Here is a 15,587-nt window from a genome sequence, read left to right on the forward strand (position 1 = left end):
CAAATCACTACACCAGGATGGCCCTACGATAGTCACCGCCCCGGCCATCTTCCCTGACTCTGACACTACTAAGTGCACCTTGGTCAAGGAATATCCCCTGGTCGGTGGTGGAGCAATGAGGAGGGGCTGGTGGGTGGATGCCCCGGGGCCAGAACCCTCATGGGCAGATTCTTTCAAATGTGCCCAAGGATGAAGTGTAGGGAGGTTAGCATGTGCTTGCAAGGTGTGCTCCAGGTGCCATGAGTTTGCGACAGTTATGTCTTACAGCAGTGACACCTGCTTGAACACTGCTTGAAGCATGGGCAAGTATTTCTCTTTCTATTGAAGAAGGGGGAGGGATGAGTCTGAGGGACCCATTTTCTCAAAGACTCGAGCTTTTTCAAATTCCTTTCTGAAACCTTCAGCATTCCATTTACGGCAACTTGCACACACTGGTTTTCTTAGTCACACCCCGCTTCATGTCCACCAACACTTCTTGTCAGTGATAATACCACAGTAAAAGTACGCAAGAAGTGCACTGACAGAGGGCTTGTTTTAAGACCTCACATTCAGTAATCCTGATTGAAACTTCAACGTCATTACAGACGTCTATAGTATCCGGACACAGCTTGTGATTTCCAGGAATTTACAAGGAAAAAAAGAGCCAGGCTAGCCACTCTTTCGCCAACGTTCATCTTGACTTTGAATTATGAATAAAAGAAAACAAGATTGAAGCAACAGACCAAATGGATTTCCAGTTATCATATCACATATCCAGTATCACTTTTCGAACTTAAATACAAGTAAGTAGTCACATTTGCTCAGAGAAAATTGGCTCCAGCAACTGTCCTGTTCAGAGCCGACCTGATCAGTGTGATACTGACAGCTTCGGTTTTCTGGTCTAACAGCACCAATTTCAGCAAAGGTCATCTTCAGTCATCATGAAAAATACTTCGAATTTTAGTTGGACCAGTTGGGCGGCCTCACGTGACAGTTTCAGGCTATCTTCTATCTTCTCGCTAAGTCAAGTATTTCAAACATCATTGTTTGAAACTTTGAAAGTAGCAAACGAATCTTGACATTCCGCATGTCAACGAAGCCGGATACTATAGTACCGTATAGGAGACATCATTGTGACAGAAACTGTAGCCAAGCCCATAAGTGAAAACTCTTAATGCCTCTCAGAGCTGCCACTCTGGGACGGATCAGAAAGACGTAGCCTGTTCCCTGCTGATTTACATAACGTGATGTCCAGCAGTCACTCGGCCATCGAGGATTGCCAGGATTATATAAGAGTGACTGAAGAGGCGTCACTCAGGGCGACAGCCTCCTGAACTCCTCATTCAGGACTTTAAAGACAGAGTAGAAAACACATGTTTAGTTGAAGGAGAGAACATAATTATTACTGTAATGGGGTTCATTTTATGAAAAGATGAATACCAACTACACTCTTAACTATAATTTCCATTCATCAGTCACTTGATGTTTGTTGACAGTTAAATGAATGTAAAATAAATAGCTCCCTGCTTGCAGTAGTTGTTCCATACACACAATGTATGTGTAAAAGAAACAACTTGAAGAGGATCTCATCAGACTTGTCCTTGAATTGATGTGTGTTCTAATGTTAGCAGTCATTTTAGGCTTTGATTTTAAATTAAATGTGTCCTTCTTTTCCCAGCCATTAGGTCTTCCCTAGTTCATGATCTCATCACTCCAAACTCGACTTGCTGATAAACACACATCCCTTTTCATTTTTTTTTAACTTTATACCACATCGCCTACTATTTCCTGTCACAATAAAACATTTTGAAAGCATCCATTTTGCTGGCTCCACGGTGTGTCTCCGGTCTCACAACCACTGAGAATCAAATGAGACTGACTGAAATACTGTGGGAAAAGGGAGGTAGAGAGACTCTCACAGGAACCAGCAGAGTCAAACAACGTCACAACACTCGACCTCCCGAAACCAAATCTACAGCGGTGATTACATTGCAGACGTTCCACCTCCAACAGACAAAACATCACCTGCTGTAAAACAATAACATCTCTTTGGATATTGGATCACAGGCTGCTTCTGTTTTCAACTAAGCTGAACATTGTACTTGGAAAGTAAATGAGTAAACACAGCGGATTAATGTGAAAGCAGGAACGTGTCATTAAAAGCAACAGCAGAAGCTTTCACAAGAGTGAGTCATCGGAGATTAACTTCAGACAACCGTGAAGAGTTGACAAACCACAGTCATGCAGAATACACAGCATCTCTGTGTCCAATACTGAAATACACACTCGGGTATCTATCAACCATAGTTATACTTCCACACTTAACGCTGCTCACTTAAAACATAACACATAAGTATAAGATAACAGAAAAGAAAAGTGAGCCTGTTCCGGAGCCACTCTGACCAATTCATTTAATGATTCAATTGATCAGTGATTATTGATCTGTCGTTACGAGTGGTGGGTGTTACATGACTAACAAGCTGAGAGCAATTTTCTACTCCACTGACATGATGTCATCTGAGGTTCCTCTCGTGCAACTATTGATCCCAAAATCTTCTATTTGAAAAAAATTAACTTGAGCTGAAACACGAATCACATTGCACGAGGTTTTCTAAACTGGACCTGAAGACAGCAGCTCACCAGATCCCTGTGCAGAACCCAGTTGGCATGGAGGTAATGGATCCCGTCCAGAATCTGGTAGAGGAGGGACTTGACCATTCCTCGCGGCAGCTGCATGGGTTTCTTGTTGGCTTTGGAGGCGCGATGGAACTTGATGATATGCTGCGAAGCAAAGACAGGCTCCGATTTTTGAGCAGTTTTTACAGTACATCTTTACTACTTCAACATTTAGCAGTCACAATAACTCTTGATCAATTTAATCACAGTATTATTACACCTTAATTACACCTTTTTTGTTTGAATTATTTTCTTCATGATGTTCCTGGATAATCTCCACTAACAATCTTTTAACTCTGGCAGTCTCTTCTGACAGGTTACTCTCACCACTTCAGCCATTTTCGTAAATTACAATGACTTTTCAATATGAATTTACTTCTTTATCAACATAAATATTTCAACTGATTTGGCAACATTCATTATAAGGTGGTCAAAAAAGAGAAAAGCATCAATGCTCAAATGCAGTGTTCAGACACTCAATGCCAGGCAGCAAAGCAGCAGTCTGGTTTTCATCATGGTATTCGACAGGTTACTAACACTCCTGCTCATCTTACTGTATTAAACTGACAAATGATGATAGTCCGGTCAGTGCCTGCATGAATGTTAGTATTGCCATTACCAGCGGCTATCAGCTCTTAACTTACTAACATGACCTGAACGTGTTGTCTTCTTTTAAAGATGCAGAGTGAAGCAGAGAAGTCAACCTGCAACTAAACCTGAGAAATTACAGGCAACTCTTCCATTGCAGTCTTTTTTTTAATCATTAATTTTTATTTTTATTTCAATGAGTTATCTATATCATGCATTTATATAATTGATCTGTGGTTTCATGTTAATAAAAATGGTAATATTTGTCATCTCTTTATCTCTGCGGCATCAAATATGTTCCTTCCTCAATTTATATTTTATATATATATTTTTTTATTTTGTATTGTGACAACCACTTTTTTGGCCTTCAGATTAGCATTCCTCTGCATGTCTCTTTTTCGCAATCATTTAAACAAATGTGGCATATTTACTATATAAGGCAGGGACAGTGACAGTGACGGAGAGACTCACCCAGAGGTCATGTTCAGCATAGTCGAAGAGGAGCCAGACCTTTCGGTCACTGTGAGACAGGAACACCTTTTGCAGGGCGATCACGTTTGGATGTTTCAACTCTCTTAACAGCTGCAAGACAATGAGACAGTGCCATTTATTTGAAGATAAATTGGTGCTAACCATTAGGAACAGATTGTGCACAAGTCACGCGACATAAAAAAAGGTTTGTGAATGCCACCACATCAACCGTTGCACTTGTGTCATTTCGGAAATAAAACGTTCGTATTTACACACAGCACATTGAATTAGACTTCGAGTCGCATTGTCTGATCATGACTCATTACTCGTAGAACAATGGCTTCTCATAATCACGCCTTTGGATCTCACTTTCAGTTCCATCCTTCACAATGGTTCTTTGAAGGATGCTATTTCCCCAAGGCCAGCGATTCCTCCCACGGCGATCACATGCCAGTGCAACACCTCATCAATAGCCGATGTTTAATGACTCACAAATCTCACGATTTAAACTTTGAACTTAAAACACACAACACTGCATTGTATTTTTGTATTCAAATAGTCTCTCTGTGAAAAATAGTTTTCATTTCTAACATCAGCTACTTTCTATATGGACTTTGTATGCTCTTCCATGTCGGTTTGTACCGGGCACTCTGGTTTCTTCCCACAGCAAAATATAAAGAGGTGACTATTAATTGCTTGAGAGGTGTGTCTGAGTGGTGGTCTCTCTAAATGTGCTCTCTGATGGACTGGCAACCTATCCAGGGTGTCCCTTGCCTCACACCCCACAGATCACCGCCTGTGATCTGGGACCAGCTGGGTCGCCTGGGTTCCATCTCATAACAGGCACAAAATGAACTGTAATAAAGAAAGAATCTACTCGCAGATAGCACAGAAGAAATCGAAATTGGTTCCAATGACTCGCAACAATAAAGAGAAGGTTTTATGACTCTCTTCAATTTCTAGTGAGATGAAGTGTGATACTATCAGTGAGGCAATCATAAAATCCTACAACGAATTGATCCACGATTTTAAGCTTCAAAGCACTGGAGGGAACAATTTAGAAGACTGTGTTGTCTCTTATTTATCAGAAGCCCTTCAGCTGCGAGTCGCTTGTGGTGAAACAGCTGCACAAATGAGGACGTCCACACAAACCATCCCAACACACACACGCTGCACGATCACTCCCTTTTCCTGATCCCTTTTCAACAGTCAATCCATGATCAATCATTCCTTCTTCTCCAGCCTGCCTGTCAGTGGTGAGGCACTTAGGAGGGATGGAGAGCTGGCAGCCCCTCCCTTTTTCCTGCCGTGTGAATTATTCATTCATACGGCCGTTGTGACACTAACTAATCCTCACCTACTGTAAGACGAAGAGGGAAACACAGCGGACAGGAACGGCCATTTTGTGGCACATCCCCTGTTGTTGCTGTGGAATATTGATTTGCAACATAATGCGGTTGAAGTGAGCACTAGTTTGTATGTACAACCATGTTTATTATGCTGGTATAATAAGTAAAAACATGTCTGCATCACCTATTTTCTCATTACAGGGAACCACAAATTTAAAAGTAAGTTACCAGCAGCAGAAGCTACAAAAAGAATGAGGTGGAAATTTCTGAAAGTGTCTCATTAAAAAGTGGCATGGAAAAGCAAAAATAATTCTCCTCCTTCGCAGTTTCAGACTGTAAACATAATAGTTTATTACTTTGTAGGCTGTGTATATTTTAGAATCAAACAATAACACTTGATGCTTTTGTGTTGAACAAAAATATTTGTGCTATAGATATGCTGACATTATGATTGTTGGTATTTTTGTTCTTTTGATTTGTCTGCTCCAAAATGGTGACAAAGAATGTCAGTCAACATCCTAGCATGAGCTCCTACAATAAAATTCTGTAAAACACCCCGGAATGTTGATGTCTTTTCTCGCATATTTGAAGAAGCCCTTAATAATTCATGAACACTGCAGCCATCTCTGAGGAAATGCTGTACCACCCTTGCAACCAGGTCACATACATGAGCTCCAATTTCAACAATCCCCCCGACACAAATCTTGGTCACGCTAGTGTTCTTAATTCTGAATACTGTTTAAGGTACAACATGCCAAAAGGTGAGCACCTAAACCCACTGGAAGCAGAACCTTAAGAGCTCACGAGGGTTTAGGAAAGTGGGTCAAAAACATGGTGCACCTGATGTATAGGGGAAGTGTACCTATAGTAATACACTTGAGGCAGCTATCACATGTAATATTTTTGTGAGTGTGTTGACTGAGCGATTTAAAATAAGGCACCACAAATGCTTGAGTTTGCTGTGACAATGACAACTGCTCAAGTGGATTTAGAGGTAGATGTACCTCACATCTTGTCCAACTGGGAGGCCTTGTCAAACAGGCGCTGCAACCTAAAACTGCTCCTCTTGAGTACACCTCAAACAGGAGTCACATAAGTTGACATGTGATGACATGTCGCATGGATGTAGGAGAGCTTTGAAGACTGGCTGGCAGGAATGCTAGCACGCCTCAGTTTAGACATATAACGGAAGGATGCTCCATTACAGCTACTGCCTCGAAGAATGGGCAAATTAGAACCCTGAAAACCATGAATGGACAAATCAACAATTTTGCTTTTAACTCGTACTGACAGGGTCAAACCATAACTCCGCCCCATTCTGTGCTCAGCTGTAGTCCACATTCTCCTTCTGTATCAGAGATAATCCTGCTTGATTTCCTGGACGCCCCAACATCAGTAAGCTGCCAGTTAGAAATATTTCCACGTGCACCCGTCTTGTGACTCATTCTCAGCACTATTGGACGAAACTGAGTCGGGTCATTCGACAACAAGCGCAGCAATGGATGGGCCAGTCAGGCTATTATGTGCTGACCAAAGCACACAGAAAGACATATTAAACAAGAAGACTAACAGATGAATCACTGTGGGCAGAAATACTAACGCAGTAGAAAGAAAAGAACAGGCTGTTTGTTCTCAGTTTGGGTAAATGGGTCATGTTTTTGTTTAAGGCCCTGAGACAAAGAAATCACTGGACAGAATCCAACCGCTACAACTAAGCCGGGAGTCCAATTTAAAAGAGCCTAGATGCAACCCAAATTTTCTCTCCAGTCATGGATCATCACGAGAGGCCAATGGGACTTTCTGAAAGATGGAGCCCACATCGCGAGTGACTTCAGAAAATAAATATTTCGAGAGAAAACTGATGCACTGACGAAGCCAAAATGCTAAACCACCAGGATCTTTATAGCAATGGACACAGAAATTAAGCCATAACTGGCAAAAGTGTACATTTCATCTCACTACATCTCATTGGGAAAATGATGAGCAAAAAACATGTATTGAGAAATCCAAATTGTCTTAAAAGGTTGTACTTCAGTGGTCTGATCCAATCTGACACTCAAATCGAGTCTTGGCTGAAAAAGCATACTGCATAACTGCATAACGTGCAGACACAGACAGAGACAACAAATAAAAAAAAAATAATTGCAGTTATGAAACATCATGTTTGGATGAGGATTTCAAGAAAAGCTTTTCATTTTCATTTCAGGACACCTATTGCCAGAGGCGAGAGCAAGTGTCAATATCAGTCATCCATCCATCCATCCATCCACGTTGCTCCCTAGAAACCTGACCGAGTCAAACTTTACTTGTTTCTCTTCATTCAGAGCAGAACCGGTTCTACCTTGAGCCTCTTCCAGACGGCCAAGCATCTTGCCTTGCCACTTAAAAAAACAAGGAAAATGAGTTCAGCTCAAGGGTCAGACAGTGGAGTGTAAATTTACATTGTTGTCAAAGCATGACAGGCTCTAAAACAAAAAAAAAGTAGTTTGTTTGGGAGAGAAACAAACACAAAAACCAGTGCAGCCGTCGACTGTCCTACTTCTGAAGACCCATTATTGACTCCTCTAATGCAGCTGGCAAACAGGAGGTCAATAAATCTGCGGCAGGCTTCCATACCCCACTGCCCACCCCCGGTTAGAGAAGAACACTGTAGCCCTGTCTGCTGGCCATCACGTTGGCCAAGTCTTTCCCTGCAGAAGGAACAAAGTGGCTGGCACTAGCTCTGTAAGTGTTCTGCACAGCAGCAGCCATTTGGTGTTATTTACGGATGCAAACTGCTGACTCGACGGTATCACTGGCAATACACCGGCTGCAGCTTCAAAGGTGCACAAGTCAGACCAGAGCAGAAACAGATGCGACCTGAATTATCTGCAGATTTCGTTTGACCACATTTCTTGTACATATTCACACAACAATGACGGACTGAATTGACACACATGCAAACACTGCCACAACCCATTGGATACCTGGCGACCTTGAGGCTTTTAAACGCCGAGCCTCCACAAACACAACGAAAATATGCCGGTGTTTGCAGTGAGTTTGGCATGCGGGAAAACAGTTACCTAACCGGAGAACAGAGGGATAAAGTATCAGAATAAAGTCAATCCAAAAACAGGTTTGAACGGAAGACAGGATATTAAAACAGCTGAGGAAAAAATTGAACAAACAAAAACAGAAGCATAACACAATGACATCAGGAAACAGTGTTAAGAGAAAGTAATAAGATAATTTTGGTGACTAAATTATAATACTGAGCCACCAATAAAAGTGCCTCAATAAAATGTCACTGGCAAAATAAACAGAGTTAATTGACTGAGCTGAATAGAAATGAAAGGTGTAAAACAGTTCACACCTAAAGGAATGATTTGTATGAATATAAACAGGTGTGTAACAAGGATCACGTTTCCGAGGCGTGCTGTCAGTCAATTCAAATAAAAATAGGAGGAACACTCAGTAAACTTTTGAGGAGGGGTCACAGGAGGTCATTCAGTTTTGACTTGCAGCTGATAAACAAATTTATCGGGCTGCTCAACACAGTTCCTGTCCTTAATGTTGGGGGGGACGAGACTGGTATCTGCAGCTTGTTTTTCACGCCTGTAAAAATGCCTTGAATCAAACCTCTGTCTGCTCAGCGAGTGTTCCAATTGTGCATGAAATGAATGCAATATTGATTTAGAAGTCTTTTTTCCACACTGTAATAGACTCTACAAAGGCATTTATTTAGCCTATTATTGCTTCAATGACATATTGGAACTGTCAGCGAACCCTCTGTTCCAACAGAGAAACACATTTGCATAACATGACTAGTGCTTAAAACTGGCACCATCTGTTGCCTGCTGCCATAAATTAAATTCACTTCTGTTGGCAGCTTTGAACTTTGACATTTATTGCAAAGACACAATGCAATTCGACTAACCAAATGGCTAAAAACAAGACATAACTTGAGGAAAATATAGTTATGATGCCACTGAACTCTAAATGAATTTGTCCTCAGTGCATAAACATCAAAACAACCAAGGAACTGAATAATCTTGTTCCGTACGCAAGGGACAAGGGGAAGTCAATTAAGGTTGTTTTCATCGTTGAAGTGGCAAAGTGCCGGCAGCACTTCCAGACCATACTCAAATTTTATTTTACCAAGGACCACGATATCATGGACCACAGAAGCAGGAACATGCCCGTTTAATAGCGAAAAAAGCCAAATACTTTGCAGCCAAACCAGAATGTTTCCATCCATTCAGTAGCATGTAACAGCCTGAGCTGCTTGGTTAGCTAAATTCAGCACGGTGGTAGTTTGGGTAGCACAAAGAATCCTTTGTTCAGTTAGGCAAGTCCTCAGGATTTTTTTTATTCAACCAGTTGCTCATGGCTGCATTTTTTTTTTACTGGAAACAAGCAGAGCTATTCTCTTGGAATGGTGGGAAGCATTCTATCCGCCAGCGTAAATGGCAAACTGAGCAGTTGAATAACATGAAAGATAAAACCGTTAAATAGGAATTTAGCAACTGTAACGCTGTGAACCCAAAGACAATCTTCTGTGATTGTGCTGAGCAAAGACAGCATCTGGTTTCACACCACCTCTTTTTTACTACACCACAGCTGAGCGACCTGCTGGTCACAAGACTTACTCCAACCCCTCAAATCTGACATCCTATGTGTTCACACATCACCTCTCTGGGCTTCATGTGTCCTTGTTGTCAAATAAGGTCCGGAGAATGACAGTTGTAGCTTGGGTCAACGCATGAAAGAGTTCCAACAAACTTCCATTAAATTCCATTCAATAAAATGCTTTTAATTGGTCGGAACACGGAATGTTGATATAGGGCATTTGTGTTAAGGAATGAATAGCCACTGTTCACTATAAACAATGCATGCTCTGACACTTTCGCATCACAATCTCAACTACAATGGCAACAAACAACTACTCTGATAGTCGACTAGTCGCTGAAGACCTTAGCGGTTTGGCGACTAAGATGTCTGATAGTAGTAAAAAAAAAATGAAGAAAATGAAGTGTGCAGTTAAATGTTGTTTAAAACTTTATATTTGAATTTTAATAAAATAAAATTTGCATTGGCAGCAAAGGAAGCCACACAACAGGGTTCGAAAATAGGGATTGCACTATTGCTTGCATTTCTGTACTCACTGATACTTATTATTCACGCCGTTACACATAAAGTTAATTTGATTTTTTTTCCCATATACATGGTTATTTGAACAACATTCTCAGTATGTTTTTGTCATCCATGGGTCACAGGTTTCACTGCAGTACAAACAAATTGTCAGAAACTGACATTCAAACTTTTGTGGTATTCAATGAATGCGTGTAGTCAAGCTGGACCAATACCTTATACCCGATACTGGTAACGGTGCATCTTTATTAGAAAATAAAATGTCGAAATTTTATAAATTTGACTGACAGGGAAAGATCACGAGTGTGTCGGAAATTTTCTGTTGGGTCCATAAGACGAAAAAGCCTAGGAGAAGCTGACAACAAGCTGGACTACATACTAGGAAACCAGTTAAATATCTCCGGAAAGACAAACAGAGAAAATGCATGAGTCATGTGTGTATTACAATTCTATAGTGCATAACAATGTTGATGTCCAGAATTTAAGTTTTAATTGATCCTGTCATAAGTGTCGTCTGTACTCTAATTCAATTTTCAGTTCAGCAGAACTAATTTGATATTCTCAATTGAATTCAAAGGGAAACGTCCTTTTGACCCTCATGACACTGGAAATATTTTTTTTCTAAGTTTCAAGCACCTGAAACACACGCAAATATCAAAATGTCACCATTGTTTCACAATTACTTTCAACATGTTGCACTCGTCTGTTCAATCAAAGCTGAAGCAGCTAAAGAAGTGTAATGTTTTACTTAAAATAAGCAGGAAAGGAAATACAAATCCATTCAAATGCACTGATGTAATCAGACCTGGTCACTGCCTGATTGGGTCTTATCCGGAATCTCATTTTCCTGACTGATCTGCAACACTGGCATCACATGATGAAGGGAAACAGCAGGAGAGGGAAAAAAGGGATTAAAAATCTGTTAATAATATAAAAGACTATAAAAACATAACATTGTTGTCACTTAGTTGGCACCACTTTAGCATTGGCCCTGATACGAACGACAAGGTTGCACTGTCATTGCACATCAGACTTGAGTACCTATTGACAAACCTGCAGGAAACCCTGTGCTGTTAAAGCACTGTGGAGAACCCTGTACTGGAGATAGGGACCAGGATCTGTCATTTAACACAGCTTAGCACCAGAAAAGCTTTTACGCACCACTATAGATCCTGCAGGGTGAAAGCCTTGTGAAAAGATTCAAGAAATAACTATGTGGTTTGTAAGCTGAACTGACAATCCCATGACCAAGTCAACGTTGTCTTTCAACAAGATTCCTACAGCATTCAGCACTCAGGTTGGTCTGTGTTATGGAAAGGTTCTTAAATAGTCATCTTTAATCTGCTCCCACAGTACAATAAAGAGTTTGTGATCAAAAGAGCGCAGCAAAATAAAGTTTTTCATTCATGGACAGCTGTGTGTCAGTATTTTTGGAAGCAAACACTTTTTTTTATGGTTTTATAGCACAGTCCTCGTGGAAGAAAAAGTAGAAGCCAGTTCTGTTATTTCCCTATTAAGTTTTTTTTGCACGAATCTCTTATTTAAGTGTCATGAATGATCTGATTAGACAGCATGCACTTGGAACTAAATGCTCATTTGTGATAAAATTATGTGTCAATGAGGGGTGTTGCAGTTGCATAAGTCAAAAGTGTAGGTCCATCTCTCCCAGGAGCTTCTGCTCCTATACTGCATATGAAAAGGGACTTTAACATGTACATTGTTTTGCTTACACAGTGACACTTAAGATGTAAAGGTGGACGCAGCCAGGATATCAGATAATCCACCACTCACAGTTGGTGTTCGGATGGCAAGCAAGTTTGTTTATTAGCTTTCATTCATAAATCTGAAAAATGCAGAAGCTCAAAACACAACAGCTGTTTTCTTGTCTGCTTGCCTCAGGAAAAGACGGCCATGGTCTGATTTGATTACTCTGGAAAAGAATGCGGCAACAAAACACCACAAAAGAACCAGATATTTTGGTGTCCTTGCAGAGGGCGGCATTAAGAGCACAAGTTTGATATTGTCACGCCCACTCACAAAACATGGCTGATGGTCTGACCCAATTGCACCGGTTGTTCTAATGTAGAAGGTCAGTGGCGAGACTGAAGGAGAGAGTCGTCATTTTGTTGTTGTAGACGTTCACAATGTCTCAAGGTCAGTTTAAACATATAGTGATTATTTGCCACTATTTTTTCAAGACGTGGAAACAGTTATCTTTGTTGTGGTTAAACCTGACAATGCCGAAGAACCTGTTAAATCTTGTTGATCATAAAAATACTTCATTTTCCTTCACATGTTCTGTGTATTCCGACTTTCTTCTAGCTCTTCCAATGGAAAAGCCTGATAAGATCGTCTCCGATTTGACCACATTAGTAGCGCCTTGTTGACAGGGGTCTGCAGAGCAAAATGGTGAGGAGCACTGCATGACACTTAGGGACAGTGTCAGCGTCCGACATAGATTTTAGCAGGTGAACATGTCAGTGGAAACCAGAGTCGCTTACATAACATCAGCCAGTCAGGGACGACATTCTTTCACTATCTACTGCTAGGACAGAGTGAGTGGTATGTTCACACCCCTCTACTCCCCAAATACAAACACGCTATATGTTTCTTCAGAGTCCACCCCTCGGTCAGCTGTCAAAGTAGGTCACAGTCTGAACATGGTTTTACACGTAGAAGGACAGTGCAGTATTTCCATGTCTAATAAATGGAATGAGATTTGTACAATACTACTACTGACATCTGACATGAAGACCCAATAACCAAGCAACATGGCAGTTTTTAATTGAAGTTTTGCAGCACAGTGCAGAACATGCCAACACAGACAATAACATGGGGTACGTACGGCGATTTCTCTGCAGGCCGACATCGATATTCCAGTGCCTTCAATCTGTTTCAGTGCATACTCTTTCTCATCCACCCTGCGGAGTGGAAATGCAGGTTAAATCAAAACAATGTGGCTGATAGATAGATAGATAGATAGATAATAAAAAGCACATTTGTGTGTAAACAGCATGTTTTAGTCCAACACAGTGAATAATTAGACATTTCTGTGAAGAGAAAAATAGGAGTTTCGTTGAATAAAATGGGCCTGCTATTAATGGTGTAATACTTGATCATTAAAGTATTGCAGGAGTCCAAAACATTGCTTTTCAAATCATGACTGAAGTATAGTATAAGTATAGTATAGACACACATTCCTTAAATTAAGTTCAACGTGAATCAGAATAAAACAGTGACATTTATGAACATTTACAAAACCTGTCAAATCAACTGAGTTTGCAACACCAGTAAGACTGAAAGTTAACTGTGCTTTTATTATGATGATCCAAAACAACCTGCGTGACATGTAATGAGGGGAAAACATGTCTTGAGATCAAACACAGCACTGTTAAATCGTACCACCAGGCACTGTTAAATAGTACCATCAGAAGCTGATCAAAGTAAACATCATTTGCTCGTTTGATTTTGAAAATGTCAAATGAACTGTATTAACAATGGAAATAAATAACATTTCGAAGGGTAGCATGGCAAGCAGGTTGAGGTAACATGGGTTTGGAGTGAACTCGGATGCTTCCTGTGTGCCGTATGTTATAGAGGTTTTCCTCTGAAAAAGAAAAGTTGTCTCTCATGGACTAGTGAGGTGCCCACATAGTAGTATGACTCTTCCCCCAAGTAGCTGGGATAGACTCTAGCTCCTTGCAACCACAAAACAATGTTTCTGTCACTAGTCACGTGCACAAAAAAGTAAGGAAACCGAAAAATGTATGACTTGTCTACAATGTCTGACTTGAAATCACATATATATTTATTACTTTATAGAGTCTCCAAGCTCAACAGCTGCATCTTCAAATGGATTTCAGACCACTGTTCTAGAGGCAATACAGACCCTATTATTTGTATGAGGACACTTGCTCAATTACTGGGGTGAGTCTAGTGTCAAGCATTGACCTCTCAATTACCAGCCGACCACATCTAACAATGTCACCCAAACTCGATTTGCTCATTAGGAGCAATAATGAGGGTGGGATCTTGTTAAAAGACACATTACTACAGACATTACAGGCGACTGGATGAAGAGGACAATCAAAATGCATCCATAATAATATTCTCAAATTGTGAAAATTTAAAAATAAATAAAATCAAGGAAGTGTCACAGAGTGGAGGCTCGATCTCCACGAGTTAAACGAATTACCCTGCGCTATCCCCTGATAAGTAAAGTTTCGCTGCCAAGTGTTATTATCAATTTGGGATTTTGCCAATTTGGCAGCATATAGTCGGACTGTTGTCATGGCAGCCCAGGCCGTGGGAAGGCGAGCGATCTAAACATTGCATGTTCGGTGTCACATGACCGACGACGTTCACGTCAATAATCGTTCGATTGCTGCGAGTCTGACATCAGTTTGACAGTGTGCTGATGAAAATGGGGTAGAAGCTTGTCATGTTACTATCGCGGGAAAGGACGATACCAGTGTCTCCGGTTTACACGCGTTTAGAGCAAACTATGACCCATTCGCCGACGACGATAGATTAAACGCGTTGGTATTGTTTACAGTGCAGTATTAGGGGCGAAAAACAGGGTACAGCGGGTAGGCGAGGGGGGCCGTTGGTGAGTGAATGCGTTACATGAAAACAAAAACACACACGGGCTATCGCTTCGGGGAGGTTCAAATCTAGCGCCCCATTCAACACACAGCCGAAGTGTGTGTTTACAAAAGGCACGGTGCAGACATGTCCTTGTTAATGTAAACAATAGCGTCCACAGTTGTCTTACCCGTCTTTGCGCTTAGCTTTATAAACGTGCCCGTAGGTACCTCGACCCACTTTGCAACCTTCATATTCGAACAGATCTTCTACTCGCTCCCGCTCGGCCGCCAGCTTGGTTTTGAAGTCGTAATCCATTCTAACCCATAAATGCGTCTTAATTTACAATAAAATAAAATATTAATTATTACATGCATTAATTAAATAATCTGGTCGTTTTATTCCCCCACCATTTCCTTGTTTGGGATTTTGGTCTGCTCCGCTTAATGTTCACTGGCTCGTTGACGTTTCTAATTGGCGCGACGGGAATTCTGGGTAGTGTAGTGCTGCTGCGCAGGCACCAGCGGTAGGTCGAACGGAAGCGTCGGCTCTGTGGAACTACAGCCCGCGTTTCTCTCTGCGGTTTGTTGCACTTTGCGTACCCATGAACGTTCTTCAAAAATGCAGGCATTGGTGGTTGAGACGGCAACGTTACCGTGTTGTTAATGCAAAATTGACCCATGATAAAACCCCCTATCTATTTCATCGTCGTCTCATTAAAAAAAAAAAAGGTATACAGAAAAAGACAGTAAAGCTGAAATTATATTAAATAAAAGCGAACCACTTGCATTGTCGAACTAACTAAAAAAT

The 15,587-nt window shown here is 41.0% G+C and overlaps 1 protein-coding gene across 2 annotated transcripts in view; it reads right to left on the reverse strand.

The window, feature by feature from the left end:
• cdk19 (cyclin-dependent kinase 19) overlaps nt 1–15,226 on the reverse strand; it is a 28,531-nt gene extending 13,305 nt beyond the window's left edge. Inside the window, exons 1-4 of one of the 2 annotated variants that reach the window (XM_053881716.1) lie at nt 15,188–15,220; nt 13,039–13,114; nt 3,715–3,825; nt 2,620–2,760 (exon numbers count right to left, since the gene is read on the reverse strand). In XM_053881716.1, coding sequence (XP_053737691.1) covers nt 2,620–2,760; nt 3,715–3,825; nt 13,039–13,062 — 276 coding nt within the window. In that variant the 5' untranslated portion in view covers nt 13,063–13,114; nt 15,188–15,220. Of the gene's footprint in view, nt 1–2,619; nt 2,761–3,714; nt 3,826–13,038; nt 13,115–14,967 lie in introns of both variants that reach the window. The other variant, XM_053881715.1, reaches the window with a different exon arrangement.
• Nucleotides 15,227–15,587: the final 361 nt, after the last annotated feature.

This window comes from Synchiropus splendidus, chromosome 12, assembly GCF_027744825.2.
Source record: "Synchiropus splendidus isolate RoL2022-P1 chromosome 12, RoL_Sspl_1.0, whole genome shotgun sequence".
Taxonomy (NCBI): Eukaryota; Metazoa; Chordata; class Actinopteri; order Syngnathiformes; family Callionymidae; genus Synchiropus; species Synchiropus splendidus.